Genomic DNA, 24930 nt, shown 5'->3' with positions numbered 1-24930 from the left:
TCCACTCAGTATGTGCTTCACCCTTGAACATGTCCACGTTATCACTTTAACATGTTGTTCTGGTTTGCTAATGCTGCTGTTTGTAAAACACCAGAAATGGATTGACTTTTATAAAGGGTTTTTTTTTTGGTTACAAAGTTACAATCTTAAGGCCATTAAGCATCCAAGGTAAGGCATCAACAATAGGGTACCTTTACTGGAGGAAGGCCATTGGCATCCGGAAAACCTGTGTTAGCTGGGAAGTCATGTGATTGGCATCTGCTTGATCCCAGGTTGCGTTTCAAAATGGCATTCTCCAAAATGTCAGTGTCAGCTTTCAACAGCCGTCTTTGAAATGTGCCCCTCAGCTGCAGCAAATGTCTGGGCCTGTGTGGTTCTCTTTTAAAGTACTCCAGTAATTAAATCAAGACCTACCTTGAATGGGTAGGGTCCACATCTCCATGGAAATAATCCAATCAAATATATCACCTATAGTTGGGTGGGTCACATCTCCATGGAAATACTCAACCAAAGGATTCCAACCTAATCAACACTAATACATCTGCTCCCACAAGACTGCATTAAAGAATATGGCTTTTTCTGGAGGACATAATATATACAAACCAGCACACATGTATTCTCTTTCTCTAATAAACTTTAATACTTATTTATTAAAAAAAGAAAAAAAAAAAACACCAAAGGATGAAACAGTTGAAGCAAGCACTGCCTTTACAGTAATAACACTAAATGTTAATGAATTAAACTCCCCAATCAAAAGACACAGATTGGCAGAATGGATTAAAAAAAAAATATGATCTAACTATATGCTGTTTATAAGAGACTCACCTTAGACCCAATGACAAATATTTTTAAAGTTAAAGGTTGGAAAAAGATATTCCACACAAACTGTAACCAAAACAGAGCTGGGGTAGTGATACTGATATTGGAAACACTAGACTTTAAATGCAAAACTATTATAAGAGACAAAGAAGGACACTATATATTAATAAAAGGGACACTACACCAAGAAGAAATAAAAATCATAAATATTTATGTATCTACCCATGGTGCTCTAAAATATTGAGGCAAACACTGGCAAAACTGAAGGGAGAAATAGGCATTTCTACAAAAATATTTGGAGACTTCAATACACCACTCTCATCAACATATAGAATATCAAGACTGAGGATCAATAAGGAAACAGAAAATTTGAATAATACAATAAATGAACTAGACATAACAGACATATACAGAACATTGCACCCCCAAACAGCAGGAAATAAATTCTTCTCAAGCGTGCATGTATCATTTTGCAGGGTAGACCACATGTTTGGTCACAAAACAAGTCTCAATAAATTTAAAGAGATTAAGATTATACAAAGCACTTTCTCTAATCACAATGAGAAGACACTGGAAATCCATAATAGGTGGAGAACTGGAAAATTCATAAATATATGCAAGTTAAACAACATACTCCTAAACAATCAGTGGGTCAAAGAAGAAATTACAAGAGAAACTAGTAAATACCTCAAGATGAATGAAAATGAGAATACAACACATCAAAACTATGGGATGCAGCAAAGGCAGTGCTGGAGGGAAGTTTACAGCCCTAAATACCTACATTTGAAAAGAAGAGCTAAAATCAAAGACCTAATTGCACACCTGGAGGAACAAGAGAAAGAACAGCAAACTAATCTCAAAGCAAGCAGAAGGTAAGAAATAATAAAGATTAGAAATAAATGAAATTGAGAATAGAAAAATAATAGAGAGAATTAACAAAACCAAAAGTTGGTTCTATGAGAAGATCAATAAAATTGACAAACCTTTAAACTAGACTGACAAAGAAAAAAAGGAGAGAAGATGAAAATAAATAAAATCAGAAATGAGAGGGGGGTTTTACTACTGACCCCACAGAAAGAAAAAGGATCATAAGAGGATACTATGAAGAACTGTATACTAACAAATTAGACAACTTAGATGAAATTGACAGATTCCTAGAAACATATAAACAGTTTATACTGACTCTAGAAGAAATAGAAGAAAGACATCAACAGACCAATCACCAGTAAAGAGACGGAATGTCATCAAAATATCAAAATTCTCCCAAAAAAGAAAAGCCCAGGACCAGCTGGCTTCACAGGTGAATTCTACCAAGCATTCCAAGAAGAATTAATATTAATTCTGCTCAAACTCTTCCAAAAAATCAAAGAGAAGAGAAGACTACCTAACTCATTCTAGGGGGCCAACATCACCCTAATACCAAAGCCTGACAAAGATATTACCAGAAAAGAAAATTACAGACCAATTACTCTAATGCGTATGGGCGCTAAAATCCTCAACAAAATGCCTGCAAATTGAATCCAACAACAATTTAAAACAATTATACACCACAATCAAGCAGGTTTTATCCCAGGCATGCAAAGGTGGTTCAACAGAAGAAAATCAATTAATGTAATACACCACAATACCAAATGAAAGGGGAGAAACCACATCATCATCTCAATCGATTCAGAAAAGGCATTTGACAAAATCCAGCATCCTTTCTTAATAAAAAACAAAACAAAACAAAACTTCAAAATATAGGAATAGAAGGAAACTTCCTCAACATGATAAAAAAAAATCTATGAAAAACCCACAGCTAATATTGTATTCAATGGCAAAAGACTGAAAACTTTCCCTCTAAGATCAGGAACATGACTAGGATGCTCGCTGTTGCAATTATGATTCAAAATTTTGCAAGACGTTCTAGCCAGAGCAGTTAGGCAAGAAAAAAAAAATTAAAGGCATCCAATTAGAAAGGAAGAAGTAAAACTTTCACTATTTGCAGATGACATGATCCTATAAATAGAAATCCATGACAAATCTACAAAAATCTACTGGAACGAATAAATGAATTCAGCAAAGTGGAGAGATAAAAGATCAACATGCAAAAACCAGTAGTGTGTTTATACACTAGTAATGATGAATTCATTTATTAGCTCTAGGAGCTTTGTTGTGGATTTTTCAGGATGTTTGGTATATAGGATCATGTCATCTGCAAATACAGAATGTTTTACTTATTTCTTCCCAATTAGGAAGCCTTCTTCTTGCCTAATTGCTCTGGAAAGAACTTCTAGTACAACAGTGAATAACAGTGGTGACAGGGGGCATTCTTGTCTTGTTTCTGATCCATGAGGGAAGTTTGAAGTTGTGCATTATTAAGTACGATTTAGCTGTGGGCTTTTCATATTCCCTTTATTGTATTGAGGAAGTTTCCTTCTATTCCTAGTGTTCTAAGTGTTTTTATCAAGAAGGGATGCTGGTTTTTGTCAAATGCCTTTTCTCCATCATTGAGATGATCACGTGGTTTTTTTCCTTCATTCTGTTAGTGTGGTAATTAAGACATTAATTGTTTTTCTTATGTTGAACCACTATTGCATACCAGGGATAAATCTCATTTGATCATGGTTTATAATTCTTTTAATATGCGTTGGATTCAGTGTGCTAGTATTTTGTTGAAGTTTTTTGTATCTATATTCATAAGAAATATTGGTCTATAATTTTCTTGTGGTTATCTTTACCTGGCATTGATATGAGGGTGATGTTCAGTCTCATAGAATGAATTAGGGAGGGTTCTCTCCTCCTTAATATTTTTGGAAGAGTTTGAGCAGAATTGTAATTCGTCTTCTTGAAATATTTGGTAAAATTCACCTATGAAGTCATCTAATCCTGGGCTTTTCTTTGTTGGAAGGTTTTTTAAAAACTACTAATCTAATCTCTTTACTAGTAATTGGTTTGTTGAGATCTTCTATTTCTTCTTGAGTCAGTGTAGGTAGTTTATGTGTTTCTAAGAATTTTCCATTTCATCTAGGTTACCTAATATATTGGTGTTCAGTTGTTCATAGAATCCCCTTAGAGTTCTTTTTATTTCAGTGGAGTTGGTATTAATGTCCCATTTTCATTTCAGATTTTTGATATTAGTATTCTGTCTTTTTTCTTTGTCAGTCTAGCAAAAAGTTTGTCAATTTTATTGATATTTTCACAGAACCAACTTTTGGTTTTGTCAATTCTCTCTACTGTTTTATTGTTCTCTGTTTCATTTATCTCCGCTCTAATCTTTATTTCCTTCCTTTTGCTTACTTTGGGTTTAGTTTGCTCTTCTTTTTCTTGTTCTTCCAATTTTGATGTTAGGTCTCTGGTTTGAAGACCTTCTTCTTATTATTGTAAGCATTTAGAGATTAAAATTTCCCACTCAGCACTGCCTTTGCTGCATCCCATAAGTTTTTGGTATGCTGTCTTTTCATTTTCATTCCCCTGAAGCTTTTGTGTTGAGTTGAATTGTAACTGCTTTTTGTTTTTGGAGAGAGCATGACTATTGAACTTGAAACTTTTCATTAAAAAAAAAAAAAAAAAAGTACATTGTTATAATTTCCACATATTTGTGAATTTTCCACTTCTCCCTTTATTGATTTCTAGCTTCATTCCATTGTGATAGAAGATACATTGTATGATTTCATATTTTGAACTTTTTGAGACTTATTTTCTGACCTAATATATAGTCTATCCTGTAGAATGATCCAACTGCATCAAGAAGAATGTATACCTCTATTGTTGTTTGGTCAAGTGTTCTATATATGTTTGTTAGGTCCAGTTCATTTAGAATATTATTCAAGTCTTACATTTCCTTACTGACCTTCTGACTAGATCCTTTATTAAAGTCTCCTACTATTAATGAAGAACTGTCAATTTCTCCCTTCAGATCTGTCAGTATTTGCTTTATATATTTTGGGGCTCTGCTGTTAGGTGCATATATATTTATAATTGTTACATCTTTGTTCTGGTTTGCTAATGATGCTGTTTTGCAAAACACCAGAAATGGATTGACTTTTATAAAGGGGGTTTATTTGGTCACACAGTTACAGTCTTAAGGCCATAAAGTGTCCAAGGTAAGGCATCAACAAGCAGGTACTTCTTCACTGAAGGATGGCCACTGGCATCTGGAAAACCTCTGTTAGCTCAGAAGGCACGTGGCTGGCATTTGCTTGCTCCCAGGCTGCGTTTCAAAATGGCTTTCTCTGAAATGTTGCTCTTGGGGCATTTTGTCCTCTCTTAGCTGCAGCTCCTCTTCAAAATGTCACTCTTAGTTGCTCTCCAAAATGTCACTCTTAGCTGCTCTTGGGGCGTTTCTGTCTGTGAATTCCTTTATACGACTCCAGTGATCCAATTAACACCCACCCTGAATGGGCAGGGTAACACCTCCATGGAAATTATCCAATCAAATGTTTCTCTCACAGTTGATTGAGAGTCACATCTCCATGGAAACAATCAAAGGATTCCAGTGTAATCAACACTAATACATCTGCCCCCACAAGATCACATCAAAGAACATGGCATTTTGGGGGACACAATACATCCAAACTAGTGCAATCTTCTTGTGTCCTTTTATCAGTTTATAATGACTGTCTTTGTTGCTTGTAACTGTTTTTTACTTAAATCTATTTTATCTGATATTAATATAGCAACTCCAGCTCTCTTTTGGTTACTACATGCATGGCATATTTTTTCCCATCCTTTCACTTTCAACTCACTTGTATCTTTGAATTTAAGGGGAGTCTATTGAAGACACAGTTGGGTCATGCTTTTTTTTATCCATTCTGACAATCTCTTTACGCATTTGCATTTTAGCACCTGTCTTTTGACTGGAGAGTTTAATCCACTTACATTTAAAGCCACTACTGATAATACAGGATTTCTTCTGCATTTTGTTAAGTAGAATTTGTAATTCCTTTACCTTTTTTTGTCCCTCAATTCCTCTGTTAATTATTTGATTTTTTGCATTGTACCATATTGATTGTCTTATCTTTTCTGTCTGGATGTGTTTTTTATCTATTGTCCTTGTGGTTACTCTGGGGTTAAATTTTAACATCCTAACTATATAACAATCATGTTTTGTTTGATACCGACTTGACTTCAATAGTACACACATATACTTTTCCTATACCCCTCTGTTCCCCACCTTTTTTTGGTACTTGTTACCACTTAAATCTTTGTACATTGTATGTCCAAAACCACAGACTTATCATTACTCTTTATGCATTTGCATTTTAGCACCTGTAGGAAGTAAGAAGTAGAGTTACATACCTAAAAATACAATACAGTAATACTGGCATTTATAATTACCTAAATGGTTACCTTTACCATAGGTCTTTATTTCTTTATGCCCCTTTGAATCAATGTCTAGTGTCCTTTCCTTTCAGTCTGAAGAACAATCTTTAGCATTGCTGGTAGGGTAGGTCTAGTGGTGATGACCTTTCTCAGTTTTTGGTTATCTGGGAATGTCTTAATCTCTCCCTCATTTTTCAAAGAAAGTCTAACTGGATATATTCTTGCTTGATAGATGTTTTCTTTCAGCACTTCAATATTTCAACCCACTGCCTTCCTGCCTCCATGTTCTCTGATGAGAAATTGGCACTCAATCTAATTGGGGCTCCATTGTACTTACACGTTGCTTTTCACTTGCAACTTTCAGAATGCTTTCCTAGTCCTTTGCGTTCAACAATGTGATCAATATATGAAAGGGCATATTTTTCTTCATGTACATCCTGTTTGGTGTTCTCTAGGTTTCTTGGATGTGCATATTCATCTCTGTTGCTAAGTTTTGGAAGTTCCCAGTCATTATTTTTTTGAATATTCCTTCTGCCCCTTTATCTCTTTCTTCTCCTTCTGGGGCTCCCACACTGACTATATTGGTATGCTTGGTGGTATCCCAGAGGTCTCTTAGGCTCTTTGGCTCTTTATAATTCTTTTTTCCTTTCTGATCCTCAACCTGTCAATTTCTCCCTTCAGATCTTGTCTTTGAGTTTGCAGATTCTTTCTTCTGCTAGCTCCAATCTGCTGTTGAAACCCTCCTGGGAATTTTTCATTTCAGTTATTGTGATCTTCAATTCCAGTAGTTCTGCTTGGTTCCTTTTAAAAATTTCTTTCTCTTTAATTTTTTCTCATATTGTTCATTCATTGTTTTCCTGATATCCTTTAGTTTTCTGTATTTTCCTTTATCTCTTGAGCATTTTTTGAATCTGCAGATTTTACTGAGATATTTTCACATACCATATATTCCATCCAAAGTATACAATGTCTCACAGTATCATCACTTAGTTCTGCAATCATTATCATCAATTTTAGACTACTTTTATTGCTCCAAAAAGAAAAATTTCAAATAGACACCAAAAAAGAAAACCCAAAACACTGCATATCCCTTATGGCCCCCCTATGGCCCCCCCAATATTGACCCCTAGTATTGGTGTGGTACACCTGTTACTGTTGATGAAAGAATATTAAGGTATTACTGTTAACTAAAGTCCTTAGCTTGCAATAGGTAATTTCCCCCACATACCACTCTATTATTAACTCTTTGTACAAGTGTCATACATTTGTAGTAGTTCATGCAATAACTTATTTATATTTGTAGTGTTAATCGCTGACATATATAACTCTAAACAACCTCTTTTAACCAAATTCACCTACAATATAGAAATATTATTTAAAATTCCAATAACAAGCTACCCTCATGTCTATCTATTCCCAAACATTTAAGTTCAACTTTGTTAGAAATTCTGTGCATATTAGGTAACCACTCCCCCTTCTCTAGTTCTGTCTATCTCTAGGTACCCTATATTCTATGTTTTAAGACTCTGTGTTTACATATTCTAGTTAGTTCATATTAGTGACATCATACAATACCTGTCCTTTTGTGTCTGACTTATTTCAGTCAGCATTATGTCTCTTCAAGTATTTTTAAGTCTTTGGTACATCCACTGTCTCATCTTCTTCATTGGTGTTTTCTGGATTTTTATTCTCTTCTTTTTAGACGAGCTATCATTTCCTGTTTCTTTATTTGTCTTGTACTCTTTTGTTGCACACTGTCATTTTTATATCTTAAAATGTTAACTCTGGTATGGGATGTTTTGGGTTTTCTTTTTATTTATTTATTTATTTATTCATTCATTCATTTATTTTTGGAGTGATGACAATGTTGTAAAATTGATTGTGGTGATGAATGCCCAGCTGTGTGATGGTACTTGAGCCATTGACTGTATACTTTGCATGGATCCTATGGTATGTGAATATATCTTAATAAAATGGCATTTTAAAAAAAAATGGTAACTCTGGGATTTATTCCCTAAGATATCTGTGTCTTGATTTTGTAACCAGCTGGTGATAAGCCAGAGAGTTTCTTGAGTTTCAGTCCTCCTATCAGGAAGGTCAGCCCAAAGCCAATGCAGTATGCAGGGTCCTTCCTGATCTTTTCTGGGCCTGGGCCTTGTCCTGGGCTTCTGCTTGCTAGTTGTTTTGTACTTCCACTGTTGACAGGAGTTTGAATGCCCACTCTATTTCCCCGGAGGCAGACCTCTGTCTCCTGGGTGTTTGAAGCAGGCAAGCCTTTGCCCCAGAGCAAGGACAAGAGCTGGTCCGCACCCCCTTCATCGGTCCTGGGGAGGAGATCAGGAAGGGAGCCAAGAACTTATCCATGGTTCCCCAAAGCTGAGTGTTCTTGACCTGTCCAGCAAATGCAGTTCTTCAACTAACTGTTTCCTGCAGCCCTGGGGAAGAGTAATGTCTCCACAGCCACTGCCTTTCTCTGGTGTGGATTGGAATAATGACCACCTTCCAAACCTGACCTCCAGTGATGCGAAGTTGCCAATCAAAAGCCATATTCAGTGACTGGCTGTGCCACCCCTGGTCTGTCTTGGGGAAGAGGGTTTTTATGTCCCTTTCTGTCACCAGCAAGCCAGCCAGGGGTTTGAACTCATGGCGACCTGCCACAGAGTCAGAGATGGGTGCCAGTAACTTCCAGGCAGAGAGAGCAATTGACTGTTCTTTACAGTAATTTACCAGCCTTTTCCTCCCACCCTTCCCTGGATGTTGTCCATTGTTCTACTGGCCTCCTTTGCTGTGGAGGTGGCACCACAATCAGGGGAACAGAACACTGAGAAATTTCTGGAGCAGTCAGTCATCAGTGGGTCAGAAAAGGCAGGTTGGCGCACCCCCTCAAGACTGATGGCGTGGTGCGCAGAGCAGGAAGCTTCTGGTTCTCAGAACCCAAGATGGAATATCTAGGGACAGTGGGTTGTTATTGAGGATGCTGTCACCACATTCCAGAGCTCAAAGTTTCTTTTCTGTTCTCCCCAAAAGGTTTTATATGCAGGTTCTACCAAACTGAAGAAATAGATCATCCTAATCTTATTTAAACTTTTTCCAAAAATACAAAGAAGGAATAATCTCCAGTTCATTTCAGGAGACCTGCATAACTCTGAAACCAATACCAAACATAGTCAAAATAAGAAAGAAAAATAAGAAAGCCATTTCATTCATGAATATAGAAGCAAAATCCTAATAACATATTAATAAATCAAATACAATTTATTAAAAATAAGGTAATACACCTTGACCAAGTTAGATGCATCTCAGATTTGCAAGAATAGATTAATATTTGTAAACATTCTAAAAATAGTCACTACAATAATTTTTAAAAAGAAAAATATATAATTATCTTCATAAAATTCAACATAAACAACAATCAACTGGGCAAACAAACATGCATGAACCAAGGATAAGAATGTCATAAATCAGTGGGTCTCAAAGTGTGATTCCCAGACCAGCATCATCAGTATCATCAGAAACTTGTTAGAAATGCAAATATTTGAGCCCCATCCCAGACCTACTGAACCAGACAATTTGGGGGTAGAACCCAGCAATATGTACTTTAATAAGCTTGCAGTGATTCTGATGCACTAAAGATTAGAACCACTCATAAACCAAGAATTATAGAGTGGCCAAGTTTGTATATCTGTAGTCCAATTAACAGAAGAGAAATCCCCATAGGTGGATATTTTACAGTTGGTTCATGAAGATGACCATCAAATTTTTTCACTTAGTTGAGTTTTAAACTAGATGAGAGAGGTGCTGAAGATGACTTTCTTTCTTCATGATACTCTGATAACAAATATAAAAGGGAGAAAATGGAAGCTATTACACTATTAAAACCAACCATAATTCCTAATACTAGAAATTTGCTACACTTCCGTTAATGTTAAACTTTATTATGTAGATCCAAAGTTGCAACCACTTTCAGAAAGTAACATGATTTCTGCAAAGAGGAAGAATAATCTCCAAGAAATATTCCTACAATTTCAAACGAGGGGGAAAAACCACATTGGTTCAGCACAGCACAGGCTCCAGAAGAGAAAAGTCTAGAGAGGAGAAAGAATGTAGGGTTGTGGGTTGAAAACCACTGGACATTGCTGTCCAAGACAAAATGCAATTTCTGGAGTTTAGTATTTCTCTGCAAAAGTCACACGGAGAAACACCTTGTCTTCAAGATAACTATTATACCTTATGGACCTCTGCCAACTCATGATCCATCCTTGCTGCCCTCTTTAGAAAACCAGCTTTCGTGGTAATGACTTTTGGTTTCAGAGGTTTGATTCTTGGTTGTGTCACAAAATCTGGGAGACACGACTCAAGTTCAACTAAACCTATGGGAAGAAAGAACATATTCTTAGTATCTGGTGCTTATTGGCATTTTCAAAGTTATTGTTAATTTTAATTTTAATAGCTGTTTGCCAAGTGGTTTAATTTGGAATTATGGATAAGATGTGTTTCTTATAATAGAACCTGTCCCTGATTAACTTATGTTCTCAGTGACTGGCTATAAAATGAGAAATGTATTCTAAATATTGGCTTACAGAAAAAGTAATGAATTCTACAGTAATAATCAACAAAAATTAACAATCCTATGAAACATGTTGCCACCATTCTAAAACGGATGTACCCCAATTTATCATATTCTGTTCTGCAGGTGGCCAGCCAGAGCTACTGGTTCAGCTGTTACAAAAATCAACTCATGATCCTGGTTATGTGATGCTTCAACTTGTCAACTGGGGAAATTTAAATACTTTAAATAGTCCTCTCTTGGACTTATAAAAGGTATTACCCTCTGTGAATTTAGCCTCTAGTTGTCCATCCCATTGTCCACTAGTTTTCTCGTATTTCTTCGTAAAGGTTGATTTCATTATATATTCCTGGTTTGCTTCATAAACTCTGGTATAAGAGGTTTTTTGGTTTTGTTTTTAAAGGGAGAACCTGTAGTCTCCCCCTCAGGAGAATATATCTACTAACCTTTTTTTTTTTTTTTTTTAGTAACGGAACCATTTTATTTTATTTTATTTTTTTTTAATTCAGTTTTATTGAAATATATTCACAAACCATACAGTCATCCATGGTATACAATCAACTGTTCACAGTATGATCATATAGTTATGCGTTCATCACCACAATCTATTTCTGAACATTTTCCTTACATCAGAAAGAATCAGAATCAGAATAAAAAATAAAAGTGAAAAGAGAATACCCAAACCATCCCCCCATCCCACCCTATTTGTCATTTAGTTTTTACTCCCATTTTTCTACTGATTTTTTTTCAATTTTTTAACTTTGTTTATCAAAAAATTAAAAACAAACAGGCAAACAACAACCAAAAAAACCCCACAACATTTCAAACAAAGCAATGGATTAAGGAAAACAAATAACCTAAAATAACTACTTTGCTTCCAATATGTTCCTACCATACCCCAAGAAAATTAATCAACCATGTCCAAACAGAGGAGTAAGAAAAACAAATAATCTAAAATAACTACATTGCTTCCAACATGTTCCTACCATACCCCAAGAAAATTAACAACCCCTAAGAAAACAAAGGAATAAGAGAAAAAAAAAACCTAAAATAACTCTAAGCTTCCAACATGATCTTACTATATCCAAGAAAGTTTACAAACTATAATCATTCCTGAGCATTCCCATAACATTGAGATTACCCTCCATAGTTTATCTGTTCTTATTAGATTATCATTCCCCCTCCACTAATTGGTATCTCTAGGTCCCCTACATTCTACAGTATAAAACATTGTACATTTTTCACAGAATTCACATTAGTGGTAACATACAATATCTCTCTTTTTGTGCCTGGCTTATTTGCTCAGCATTATGTCTTTTTTTTTTTTTTTAATCTTCATTTTATTGAGATATATTCATATACCACGCAGTCATACAAAACAAATCGTACTTTCGATTGTTCACAGTACCATTACATAGTTGTACATTCATCACCCAAATCAATCCCTGACACCTTCATTAGCACACACACAAGAATAACAAGAATAATAATTAGAGTGAAAAAGAGCAATTGAAGTAAAAAAGAACACTGGGTACCCTTGTCTGTTTGTTTCCTTCCCCTATTTTTCTACTCATCCATCCATAAACAAGACAAAGTGGAGTGTGGTCCTTATGGCTTTCCCAATCCCCTTGTCACCCCTCATAAGGTACATTTTTATACAACTGTCTTCGAGATTCATGGGTTCTGGGTTGTAGTTTGATAGTTTCAGGTATCCACCACCAGCTACCCCAATTCTTTAGAATCTAAAAAGGGTTGTCTAAAGTGTGCGTAAGAGTGCCCACCAGAGTGACCTCTCGGCTCCTTTTGGATTCTCTCTGCCACTGAAGCTTATTTCATTTCCTTTCACATCCCCCTTTTGGTCAAGAAGATGTTCTCCGTCCCACGATGCCAGGTCTACATTCCTCCCCGGGAGTCATATTCCACGTTGCCAGGGAGATTCACTCCCCTGGGTGTCTGATCCCACGTAGGGGGGAGGGCAGTGATTTCACCTTTCAAGTTGGCTTAGCTAGAGAGACAGGGCCACATCTGAGCAACAAAGAGGCATTCGGGAGGAGGCTCTTAGGCACAACCATAGGGAGACCTAGCCTCTCCTTTGCAGCAACCGTCTTCCCAAGGGTAAAACCTGTGGTAGAGGGCTCAACCCATCAAACCACCAGTCCCCTATGTCTGTGGTCATGTTAGCAACCATCGAGGTGGGGTAGGCGAATACCCCTGCATTCTCCACAGGCTCCTCAAGGGGGCACTGCATCTTTTTTTTTTCCTTGTTTTTTTTTTTTTTTTTTTAACTTTCCCTTCTTTTTTAAATCAACTGTATGAAAAAAAAGTTAAAAAGAAAACAAACATACAATAAAAGAACATTTTAAAGAGACCATAACAAGGGAGTAAGAAAAAGACAACTAACCTAAGATAACTGCTTAACTTCCGACATGTTCCTACTTTACCCCAAGAAAGTTACCTAATATAGCAACATTTCTGTGAACTTGCTCCTACTATATCCATCAGAAATTAACAGACCATAGTCATTCCTGGGCATCCCCAGAACGTTAAATAGCTTATCTGTTCTTCTTGGATTATTGTTCCCCCTTCCTTAATTGCTCTCTATTGCTAGTTCCCCTACATTCTACATTATAAGCCATTTGTTTTATATTTTTCAAAGTTCACATTAGTGGTAGCATATAATATTTCTCTTTTTGTGCCTGGCTTATTTTGCTTAGCATTATGTCTTCAAGGTTCATCCATGTTGTCATATGTTTCACGAGATCGTTCCTTCTTACTGCCGCGTAGTATTCCATTGTGTGTATATACCACATTTTATTTATCCACTCATCTGTTGAAGGACATTTGGGTTGTTTCCATCTTTTGGCAATTGTGAATAATGCTGCTATGAACATTGGCGTGCAGATATCTGTTCGTGTCACTGCTTTCCGATCTTCCGGGTATATACCGAGAAGTGCAATCGCTGGGTCGAATGGTAACTCTATATCTAGATTTCTAAGGAACTGCCAGACCGACTTCCAGAGTGGCTGAACCATTATACAGTCCCACCAACAGTGAATAAGAGTTCCAATTTCTCCACATCCCCTCCAGCATTTGTAGTTTCTTGTTTGTTTAATGGCAGCCATTCTAACCGGTGTTAGATGGTATCTCATTGTGGTCTTAATTTGCATCTCTCTAATAGCTAGTGAAGCTGAACATTTTTTCATGTGTTTCTTGGCCATTTGTATTTCCTCTTCACAGAACTGTCTTTTCATATCTTTTGCCCATTTTATAATTGGGCTGACTGTACTATTGTCATTGAGTTGTAGGATTTCTTTATATATGCAAGATATCAGTCTTTTGTCAGATACATGGTTTCCAAAAATTTTTTCCCATTCAGTTGGCTGCCTCTTTACCTTTCTGAGAAATTCCTTTGAGGTGCAGAAACTTCTAAGCTTGAGGAGTTCCCATTTATCTATTTTCTCTTTTGTTGCTTGTGCTTTGGGTGTAAAGTCTAGGAAGTGGCCGCCTAATACAAGGTCTTGAAGATGTTTTCCTACATTATCTTCTAGGAGTTTTATGGTACTTTCTTTTATATTGAGATCTTTGGTCCATTTTGAGTTAATTTTTGTGTAGGGGGTGAGGTAGGGGTCCTCTTTCATTCTTTTGGATATGGATATCCAACTCTCCCAGCCCCATTTGTTGAAAAGACCATTATGGCTCAGTTCAGTGACTTTGGGGGCCTTATCAAAGATCAGTTGGCCATAGATCTGAGGGTCTATCTCTGAATTCTCAATTCGATTCCATTGATCTATATGTCTATCTTTGTGCCAGTACCATGCTGTTTTGGCAACTGTGGCTTTATAATAAGCTTCAAAGTCAGGGAGTGTAAGTCCTCCCACTTCGTTTTTCTTTTTTAGAGTGTCTTTAGCAATTCGAGGCATCTTCCCTTTCCAAATAAATTTGATAACTAGCTTTTCCAAGTCTGCAAAGTAGGTTGTTGGAATTTTGATTGGGATTGCATTGAATCTGTAGATGAGTTTGGGTAGAATTGACATCTTAATGACATTTAGTCTTCCTATCCATGAACATGGAATATTTTTCCATCTTTTAAGGTCCCCTTCTATTTCTTTTAGTAGAGTTATATAGTTTTCTTTGTATAGGTCTTTTACATCTGTGGTTAAGTTGATTCCTAGGTACTTGATTTTTTTAGTTGCTATTGAAAATGGTATCTTTTTCTTGAGTGTCTCTTCAATTTGTTCATTTCTAGCATATAGAAACATTACTGACTTATGTGCATTAACCTTGTATCCCGCTACTTTGCTAAATTTGTTTATTAGCTCTAGTAGCTGTATCGTCGATTTCTCAGGGTTTTCTAGATATAAGATCATATCATCTGCAAACAATGACAGTTTTACTTCTTCTTTTCCAATTTGGATGCCTTTTATTTCTTTGTCTTGCCGGATTGCCCTGGCTAGCACTTCCAGCACAATGTTGAATAACAGTGGTGACAGCGGGCATCCTTGTCTTGTTCCTGATCTTAGAGGGAAGGCTTTCAGTCTCTCACCATTGAGTACTATGCTGGCTGTGGGTTTTTCGTATATGCTCTTTATCATGTTGAGGAAGTTTCCTTCAATTCCTACCTTTTGAAGTGTTTTTATCAAAAAGGGATGTTGGATTTTGTCAAATGCTTTTTCAGCATCTATTGAGATGATCAATTGATTTTTCCCTTTTGACTTGTTAATGTGTTGTAATACATTGATTGATTTTCTTATGTTGAACCATCCTTGCATGCCTGGAATAAACCCCACTTGGTCATGGTGTATGATTTTTTAATGTGTCTTTGGATTCGATTTGCAAGTATTTTGTTGAGGATTTTTGCATCTATATTCATTAGGGAGATTGGCCGGTAGTTTTCCTTTTTTGTAGCATCTTTGCCTGGTTTTGGTATTAGATTGATGTTAGCCTCATAAAATGAGTTAGGTAGTGTTCCATTTTCTTCAATGTTTTGAAAGAGTTTGAGTAAGATTGGTGTCAGTTCTTTCTGGAAAGTTTGGTAGAATTCCCCTGTGAAGCCATCTGGCCCTGGGCATTGATTTGTGGGAAGATTTTTGATGACTGATTGGATCTCTTTGCTTGTGATGGGTTGGTTGAGGTCTTCTATTTCTTCTCTGGTCAGTCTAGGTTGTTCATATGTTTCCAGGAAATTGTCCATTTCCTCTACATTATCCAGTTTGTTGCCATACAGTTGTTCATAGTATCCTCTTATAATTTTTTTAATTTCTTCAGGATCTGCAGTTATGTCACCTTTTTCATTCATTATTTTGTTTATATGGGTCTTCTCTCTTTTTGATTTTGTCAGTCTAGCTAGGGGCTTGTCAATCTTGTTGATCTTCTCAAAGAACCAACTTTTGGTGATATTTATCCTCTCTATTGTTTTTTTGTTCTCTATGTCATTTATTTCTGCTTTAATCCTTGTTATTTCTTTTCTTCTACTTGGTTTAGGATTGGTTTGCTGTTCATTTTCTAGCTTCTTCAGTTGATCCATTAGTTCTTTGATTTTGGCTCTTTCTTCCTTTTTAATATATGCGTTTAGTGCTATAAATTTCCCCCTTAGCACTGCTTTTGCTGCATCCCATAGGTTTTGGTATGTTGTGTTCTCATTTTCATTCGTCTCTATATATTTAGCAATTTCTCTTGCTATTTCTTCTTTAACCCACTGATTGTTTAGGAGTGTGTTGTTTAACCTCCAGGTATTTGTGAATTTTCTAAGTCTCTGATGGTTATTGACTTCTAATTGTATTCCATTGTGGTCAGAGAATGTGCTTTGAATAATTTCAATCTTTTTAAATTTATTGAGGCTTGTTTTATGTCCCAGCATATGATCTATTCTGGAGAAAGTTCCGTGAGCACTAGAAAAGTATGTGTATCCTGGTGATTTGGGATGTAATGTCCTGTAGATGTCTGTTAAATCTAATTCATTTATCAGATTGTTTAGGTTTTCAATTTCCTTATTGGTCTTCTGTCTGGTTGATCTATCTATAGGAGAGAGTGATGTGTTGAAGTCTCCCACAATTATTGTGGAAACATCAATTGCTTCCTTTAGTTTTGCCAGTGTTTCTCTCATGTATTTTGTGGCACCTTGGTTCGGTGCATAGATATTTACGATTGTTATTTCTTCTTGCTGAATTGCCCCTTTTATTAGTACGTAGTGGCCTTCTTTGTCTCTCAAAACATCCCTGCAGTTGAAGTCTATTTTATCTGAGATTAATATTGCTACACCTGCTTTCTTTTGGCTGTAGCTTGCATGAAATATTTTTTTCCATCCTTTCACTTTCAGTTTCTTTGTGTCCCTGTGTCTAAGATGAGTCTCTTGTATGCAACATATTGATGGTTCATTTTTTTTGATCCATTCTGCGAATCTATATCTTTTAATTGGGGAGTTTAATCCATTTACATTCAACGTTATAACCGTGAAGGCATTTCTTGAATCAGCCATCTTATCCTTTGGTTTATGTTTGTCATATTTTTCCCCTCTGTCTATTAATATCCTTTATTGTACCCATACCGAATCTCTTTAGTACTGAACCTTTCTCCAAGTCTCTCTGTCCTTTCTTTGTTTCTCTGTCTGTAGGGCTCCCTTGAGTATCTCCAGTAGGGCAGGTCTCTTGTTAGCAAATTCTCTCAGCATTTGTTTGTCTGTGAAAAATTTAAGCTCTCCCTCAAATTTGAAGGAGAGCTTTGCTGGATAAAGTATTCTTGGCTGGAAATTTTTCTCACTCAGAATTTTAAATATATCGTGCCACTGCCTTCTTGCCTCCATGGTGGCTGCTGAGTAGTCACTACTTAGTCTTATGCTGTTTCCTTTGTATGTGGTGAATTGCTTTTCTCTTGCTGCTTTCAGAACTTGCTCCTTCTCTTCTGTGTTTGATAGTGTGATCAGTATATGTCTCGGAGTGGGTTTATTTGGATTTATTCTATTTGGAGTTCGCTGAGCATTTATGATTTGTGTATTTATGTTGTTTAGAAGATTTGGGAAGTTTTCCCCAACAATTTCTTTGAATACTCTTCCTAGACCTTTACCCTTTTCTTCCCCTTCTGGGACACCAATGAGTCTTATATTTGGACGTTTCATATTATCTATCATATCCCTGAGGTCCATTTCGATTTTTTCAATTTTTTCCCCATTCTTTCTTTTATGCTTTGATTTTCCATTCTGTCATCTTCGAGGTCACTGATTCGTTGTTCAACTTCCTCTAGTCTTGTACTATGAGTGTCCAGAATCTTTTTAATTTGGTCAACAGTTTCTTTAATTTCCATAAGATCATCCATTTTTTTATTTAGTCTTGCAATGTCTTCTTTATGCTCTTCTAGGGTCTTCTTGATTTCCTTTATCTCCCGTACTATGGTCTCATTGTTCATCTTTAGTTCTTTGAGTAGCTGCTCTAGGTGCTGTGTCTCTTCTGGTCTTTTGATTTGGGTGCTTGGGCTTGGGTTATCCATATCGTCTGGTTTTTTCATATGCTTTATAATTTTCTGTTGTTTTTGGCCTCATGGCATTTGCTGAACTTGATAGGGTTCTTTTAGGATTTGTAGACCAATTGAAGTCCTTATCTCTAATTTATCAGATCTACAGCTTCGTGGAGTACACTTTCTCTAACTAACCAGCAGGTGGCGTCCACGAGCCACCTGTTCTCCACAAGCCAGTTCTCCCCTGCTTAGCCTTTTTGGTGAGTGGGGGAGTGAGTCTTGTGGGGTCCAATTGGTGTACCAAGCTTGCGTGTGTAGTTGGTGTTGCCTGCCCTGTATATGGGGCGTGTTTCTGGGCAGTCAGGGAGGGGGGGGGTGGCTCTAACAATCAAATCTCCCTGGTGATCCTAGAGTTTTAAAGCTGCTGCAATAGTCTAATCCTTCAGTTCAGTCCTGTCACAGTTTGTCTCTGCCACTGACCCACAAGTCCTTGGTATTGGCGTATGGCTCCTGAGACTTGCAAGTGGGCCCCTCTTCCAGGCCGTGCACCCCGGGTCCTCTGTTGAGGGATGACTGTGCTATGTCACAGGTGAGTGCCGTCCCCCCAGGGCAGTTCTGGGCTGCTGGGCTGTGTAGGGAGGCTCCCAGTCTGCTGAAATGATGGCTGAATGGGGCTTTGTTAATTCACACTGCTCTACCTTCCCAACTCTGGGACAATCAGCTGAGGTTGCAGGGAAGGCTAATGTCCACGCCCAGTTTTGTGGTGTGTGCCTGTTATTTGAAGCACTTCCGTCACACTGGGTTGTCTGGGGCAGTTCTGGGCTATGGGGCTGGCGATGGGCAGGAGTGTTTCCTGTACACCAGGATGATGGCTGTGAGCGGACACCCCCCTTTTCTTGGGAAGTTGTGGTGTTTAGTGAATTTTCTCAGCCACTGGATTATTGCCTTTTGTCTCAGAGCTCTCCTAGTTCTGCTCTTGACTTGACCTGCCCAAATAGCAAGTCTTTGAAGCTTTCTGTATTGGGCTTCTTAGAGTAATTGTTTTAGAAAAAGAAAAAAGTATTAAAAAAAAAAAAAAAAAAAAAAAAAAACGGGCCCTCCTCAGAGATCTAATGGGTTATTGAAATGCTAAGAGACAAAGCAACCAGAGCCATTAAGGAAAGGTCCACAGGGCAGAGAGATCAGCTTTTCTTCGGGATTTGCATATGCGCCTCAGGGCCCTTCCCCTTTCTATGTTCACCAGAACTCCAAAAATCCTCTGCTTTTATTTTGGAGTTTTTCATGTTGTTTTTTTTCTATGCCTGTCTCCTCTCTGCTGGGCTGGCTGCTCTCAGATTCTCTGGTGTCTGGTCTCAGTCTATCTATGGTTGGAGTTTGAATCAGTAGAATGAGTTTCCGATAAGGGCTGCCACTGCAGTTCTCCCTTCTCCTTCCTGGAGCTGACAGCCCCTCCTCCCCCGGGACTGAGCCTGGCAGGGAGGGGCGCGGGTCCCCTGGCCGCAAAAACTTACAGATTTCGCTGATCTCAGCAGTTCCACGTTTTCATGAGTGTTGTATGAAGTATGCCCAAAGTCAGATTGCTCTGTGGTGTCCAGTCCACGCAGTTCCTGGCTTTCTACCTACTTTCCTGGAGAAGCAACTAAAACACACAGCTCACCAGTCTGCCATCTTGCCCCGCCTATCGGAACCATTTTGTCTACTAACCTTTTAAGTATACTTCCAAAATTAATTTTTCCTTAAACTCTTTAAGCCTAAATTTCTCATTTTAGTCTTTCTTTAAATGGAATATTTTTAAATAGTATTTTAATGGCAATATTATATTTATTATAAAGATTAGGAAAATGCCTAAACTATGAAGAAACAGGAAAAAAATCACCCCAAATCCAACCACCCAGAGACAACTGTTCACATTTTAATGAATTGACTTTCAGTACTTTTTCTATACATTTTTAAAACATAATTGAAATCATGGCTTAAATATAATTTTCCATTTTTTCAATTTAACTTTATAGTTATGTATGTCCAATGTTCATAAAAAGTCTAGTTTGCATTATTTTAATGGTTACAAAAAGTTCTATTATATATACATGCCCTAAGTTGGAAATGAAGATAGTTCCTTTTTTCTACTATTATGAATGATGTTGAAAGCTCTGCCCAGGTTTCAGGCTATAATTTTAATATATATGCTCACAAATGGCACTGCTGGGTCAAATTGCATGAAAAAATTAACATAATGCTAAATTGCTTTCCAAATGTATATTAATGAGCAGTTTCATTAGGAATATATGAGTGTACCTTTTTCATTATACTCTTGAATACATTAGGTTTTGTTTTTTTCTTTATCATTTCAAATTTGACAGGTAAAAATATGTCATTTCTATTTCATTTTTTCATAACTTTGATTATTAATCATATTAAACATTTTTAAATGTTAAGTAGCTAATTTAATTTACTCCTTGATAACTTGTTCTAAAGTGTATCCATTTATTTATTTGGAGTTAACATTTTTATTAGTTTGTATGAACTCATTAAGTTATTAATAATGGTAAACCTTTTAATTATTGTTTCTTGCAAACATTTTTTGTTTAGCCTTTAATCCAAATTTCTATATTTTATATTTTTAATCTGTATTTCTAAAATAAACCTATTATATTAAACTTCTAATTAGGTGAGTTTCTTACCTTCATAGGTGTTAAGAAAGTGGTTTTTTACCACAAAGTTTTCTGAGTTGTTGTCTGGGAAACGACCAAGGCGAGATAGAGGTCCATAGGTCTGAGATGCAAAATCGCTATAGTCTTTGATGATATTTCTTCTCTCTATCTTCCCTTCTATATTCTTTCCTTTTTCCACAAGTTTTCTGATAACTAAAATAAAACATACCTCCATGACTATCTCCAAAATACTGTTCTAACTCATTCAAACACAGACAAGTAAACCTGTTCATGTTTTATTCACAGGGAAGCTACTGAACTGAATCAACAGCATGATGTCTACAGACTGCATCCAGAATGTAACACTAAAAGTGGATGTCTGTCATCTCTATGACCCAGATTGTCATGAGACAGGCAGGAGTGACAGGAGCCATATAAGCTAGTGTCCTTAATTGGGTATTCATCAGAAATCTTTTATAACTACATTCCATGTACTGGCCAAGCAAAAGAAGTCATGCAATAAAAATTTGTTAAATGAACGTTAGAAATGCAAAGTAACTGAAAAAACTGCACGTTCGGTGGATAGTTGGGAGAATTATTCTCCCCCCATGAGAATAATTAAAAGGAAAGATTAGGCTATTCAATTATCTCTGTCCATCTTGGCTAATGGAGAGAATATGTCCCAGCTTACAGCTTTCAGAACAGTATGGCAATTAGGGGGAAAGGCTCAACTGTGTACATTAGAAATAACTCATCTAAAGAGTCATGCTTACTACCGCCACTTCCTGCTTTTCTTCCACCTCCATTTGAAAGCTCTACATCATGCACTCAACAGCAATGAAATCATATAATAAGAATGTGAAGTGGTGTTGCAAAAGGTGGCCTGTAGGTGCCATGGGATGCCTTGTAGGTGTTGTTTGATGCTCGGTACTTTTGTGTGTGGCTTGGGGTTTTAGAATTAAATAAAAATAATTTATATTTTATTACTTATCTACAAAAGTTAGGCACCATCACTAATTATGTCAGGTATGGAAAAGAAAAAATTTTGACAATATCTGAATACTGAGCAGCTAGTTAAGTTAAAGGTTATTTTCTCACATCAAGAAAAAGTTAAAAGTTCACTAAAAATATTTTTAAGGAGTTAATTTAATTATGTGATTGTTCTAGTTTTGCTGGAAAAATAAGTGTTGAATTTTTTTAAATGTGATTACATTGCTATTATCATTTATGAATACAAATTGCTAATTTGCATAATAATTTGATATAATAACTATATAAGTAAATGAGTTACATTAACAGTTACTCAGCAAATATAACTAGGGTAATAATAAAATTTTAATTTAAATTTTAACATAAAATATTCATTTAGTCATTCTTAATCCTGCACTGAATATAAAGAATAAGCTTTATACTTCTTTTTAAGTATAAAGATACATATATAGTACATAAACAGATACATAGCATATCTGTGGTATTTAAATTTTATGGGAGTGGGTAGCAGCTAGGAAAAAAATGGCTCCATATGTGGCAATAATGAAAAAAAGTTGAGAGCACCACTCTCTAGCCAAGGCCTCGGCACTTTAATATAGGGAGCCCAACACCTCAACACACACGTTCACAGTCACATACACAGAAACAGACACATACAGGAACACACAAACATAGACACACACACACGTGAGCACACACACACATCCCATAATATCAATAACTTGGCTACCGGTTATTGTTAAGATAAATCATCACTTTCTTTTCTTATAGGGATCTTCCTCCACTCTTCTACCTTTGAGAAATAACTCATCTTTCATCCCTTACCTATTTGATACACTAGGACCAAAAAAGAATTATAGCACAGTTAAATCAGCTTTGGTCAAAGCAAAGACATCTTCTCCATTTTTTTCATGTTTCATACTGCACCATTACTTGATACATGCTTGTGTTGAATCTGTGCCACTTTTGCCTCCTTTTCTTCCTGCAGTCTAGACCATTGGGCATTCAAACGCTTCATGTTCACTTCATTTTGATTCTCTTCACGCTTCTTCAGCAGCTGCTTTAGAACTTCCAGGCGAATCTCCTGCAGTCTTCAAGTAAATTACAAAACGTAAGGAAGACTATGATGTCTCAAACAGAGTGTTCTACTACAGCGCTAGGAAATACCTGCCACAAACAAAACTTTCTCTTTGGGCTGGTATTATACTTGTGTATTTTTAAAAGACCACTCTGGCAAAAGTGTGACAAATGAATGGGGTGTGGGAGATGAGGAGGCAACTCAATAGTGAGACTCCATATAATAGGAATATTTATGAGTATAATTCTGACAGACAAGAGTGTGCTGGGCAGATGGAGTAGAAGAAGGATTCTTGAGGCAGATGGGCTTACATGAACAACTAAGTGTCTGTGCACAGTTTCAGACTGATTGATATTGCTGGAGGGTTAAGTGCTAGGGAAAGTGAAGAAAAGAAGTGTTTGCACCATGCTTTGTTAAAGAATGAATGTGAAAAATGCTAAACACAGTGCCTGGCAACTAGTAGGAACTTTGGTAAGTCTTTATTTCCCTTCCCCTTACCTTCAATTTGTTCTCCCAGGGCTATCTTGTTCATGTGTACCCAACCATGCATAGATTACTCCAAAATCTATCCCTCCAGCCCAGATATTTCTGAACCAGAATTTCTGTTTTCTTGAATCTCCAGCTGTCCCCTGACAAACTCAAAACAAACAAACAAACAAACAAAAAAAACAACTCACTCATTTACTCCCCCCAGAAATATACCCCTTCCCTCACATCTTCCCTCCTCTATTGATTCCTCCTCTGAAATGCTTCTTGCATCCATTCCCTAGCTCATTTCTTTGTTATCTCTCTCCTAACTTGGTCTCCTTGTTTCAAGTTTCTCCTCCTTCCAATCTTTTCTCCACACAACTGTCAAGGTTTTCCTTCCTAAACAGAGATTTGAACATTTTATCCCTACTTTAAAGTTCATTCATTAATTAATTCACTTATGCATTCATCAAATATTTATTAAGTGCCCACCATATGCCAGGCAGGGGACAAAGATGAATGAGATAAAATGTCTCTCAAGAAGCACACTTCTAGTGGGGCAGACATTTAAACCAACATTTACAACACAAGGAGATAAATACCAGGCTAGAAGAATTAAAAGATGTCTGTGGGAGGAGAACAGATGGAGCACCTATGACCAGCACTACCCACAGTGGAGGCAGTGGGAAGAAAGGAGGAAGATGGTAAGGCTTCCTTTGAGGAGCTGGTAACTCAGCACAGTCTTGAGGACAAGCAAGGATTGGGATTTGCCACATTGACAAGGGAAAAGGAAGGCCTTGGCCTAGGTGGCCAAATGTTCAACTTGAAAGGACAAAAGACAGCAAACGTCATACTGGCAGAGCATCTCAAAGTGAAAACACTTGCAAGAGTGAAGTTGTGATGTGACAAATGAGTGTGGAGAGGCAGGCACTTTTAAAGATAAGCCACACACCAACAGTCACCTTTCTCACTAGTTAGAATGCCTAAGTACAACTCTAAATTTCATTACTTCCCTCAGTTTCTTCAATTATAAAATGGAGAAAATAATAGCATCCCCCTCATAAGGTCATTGTGAGCGTCGAATGAGTTTACATATACAAAGTACCAGAACAGTAATTCTCAAACTTGAGCTTGCATTGGAATAATCTGGAGAGCTTGTTATGAAACATATTGTTGTGTCCCACTATATGATTCAGCAGATCTGGACCAGGGCCCAGAATCTGCATTTCTAACAACTTTCCAGGTAATGTGGACATTGCTGGTCTGGGGACCACACTTTGAGAGCTATTGGCTTAAAATGTTGTCTGGCACATAGTAAGAATTCTATAAGTGCTTACATGCCCTATAAGTATCATTATCATCATCATCATCATCACTGATAATTATCATCCACCTGATGACTTACTACTCACCCTTCAACACCCAGCTCAGAGGGTTCCTCCACTCAGTAGTTTTCTCAAATCTCCACCCACCTCAAACAGGACTAATTTTTCCCTTGCCTGGGTTCTCCTAGTACTTGGTGCATAAAGCAGGACATAACCTGATACATCCTACATGAGAGCTGTTGGTCTAAAGGTCTGTTGCCCCTGTGTACTCTAACGAGCTCT

At 37.0% G+C, this 24930-nt stretch overlaps 1 protein-coding gene across 4 annotated transcripts in view; it reads right to left on the bottom strand.

The window, feature by feature from the left end:
* Positions 1-24930, bottom strand: part of CFAP91 (cilia and flagella associated protein 91) — a 110260-nt gene that overhangs the window by 54851 nt on the left and 30479 nt on the right. For 2 of the 4 annotated variants that reach the window (XM_037836183.1, XM_037836175.1), the window contains exons 8-10: positions 22705-22868; positions 20818-21000; positions 10351-10493 (exon numbers count right to left, since the gene is read on the bottom strand). In XM_037836183.1, the coding sequence (XP_037692111.1) occupies positions 10351-10493; positions 20818-21000; positions 22705-22868 (490 nt within the window). The remainder of the gene's footprint in view (positions 1-10350; positions 10494-20817; positions 21001-22704; positions 22869-24930) is intronic. The other 2 variants (XM_037836188.1, XM_037836195.1) reach the window with 2 other exon arrangements.

This window comes from Choloepus didactylus, chromosome 1 (assembly GCF_015220235.1).
Source record: "Choloepus didactylus isolate mChoDid1 chromosome 1, mChoDid1.pri, whole genome shotgun sequence".
Taxonomy (NCBI): domain Eukaryota; kingdom Metazoa; phylum Chordata; class Mammalia; order Pilosa; family Megalonychidae; genus Choloepus; species Choloepus didactylus.
The sequence above is the reverse complement of the archived record's forward strand: the minus strand, read 5'-3'. Positions and strand labels throughout refer to the sequence as shown.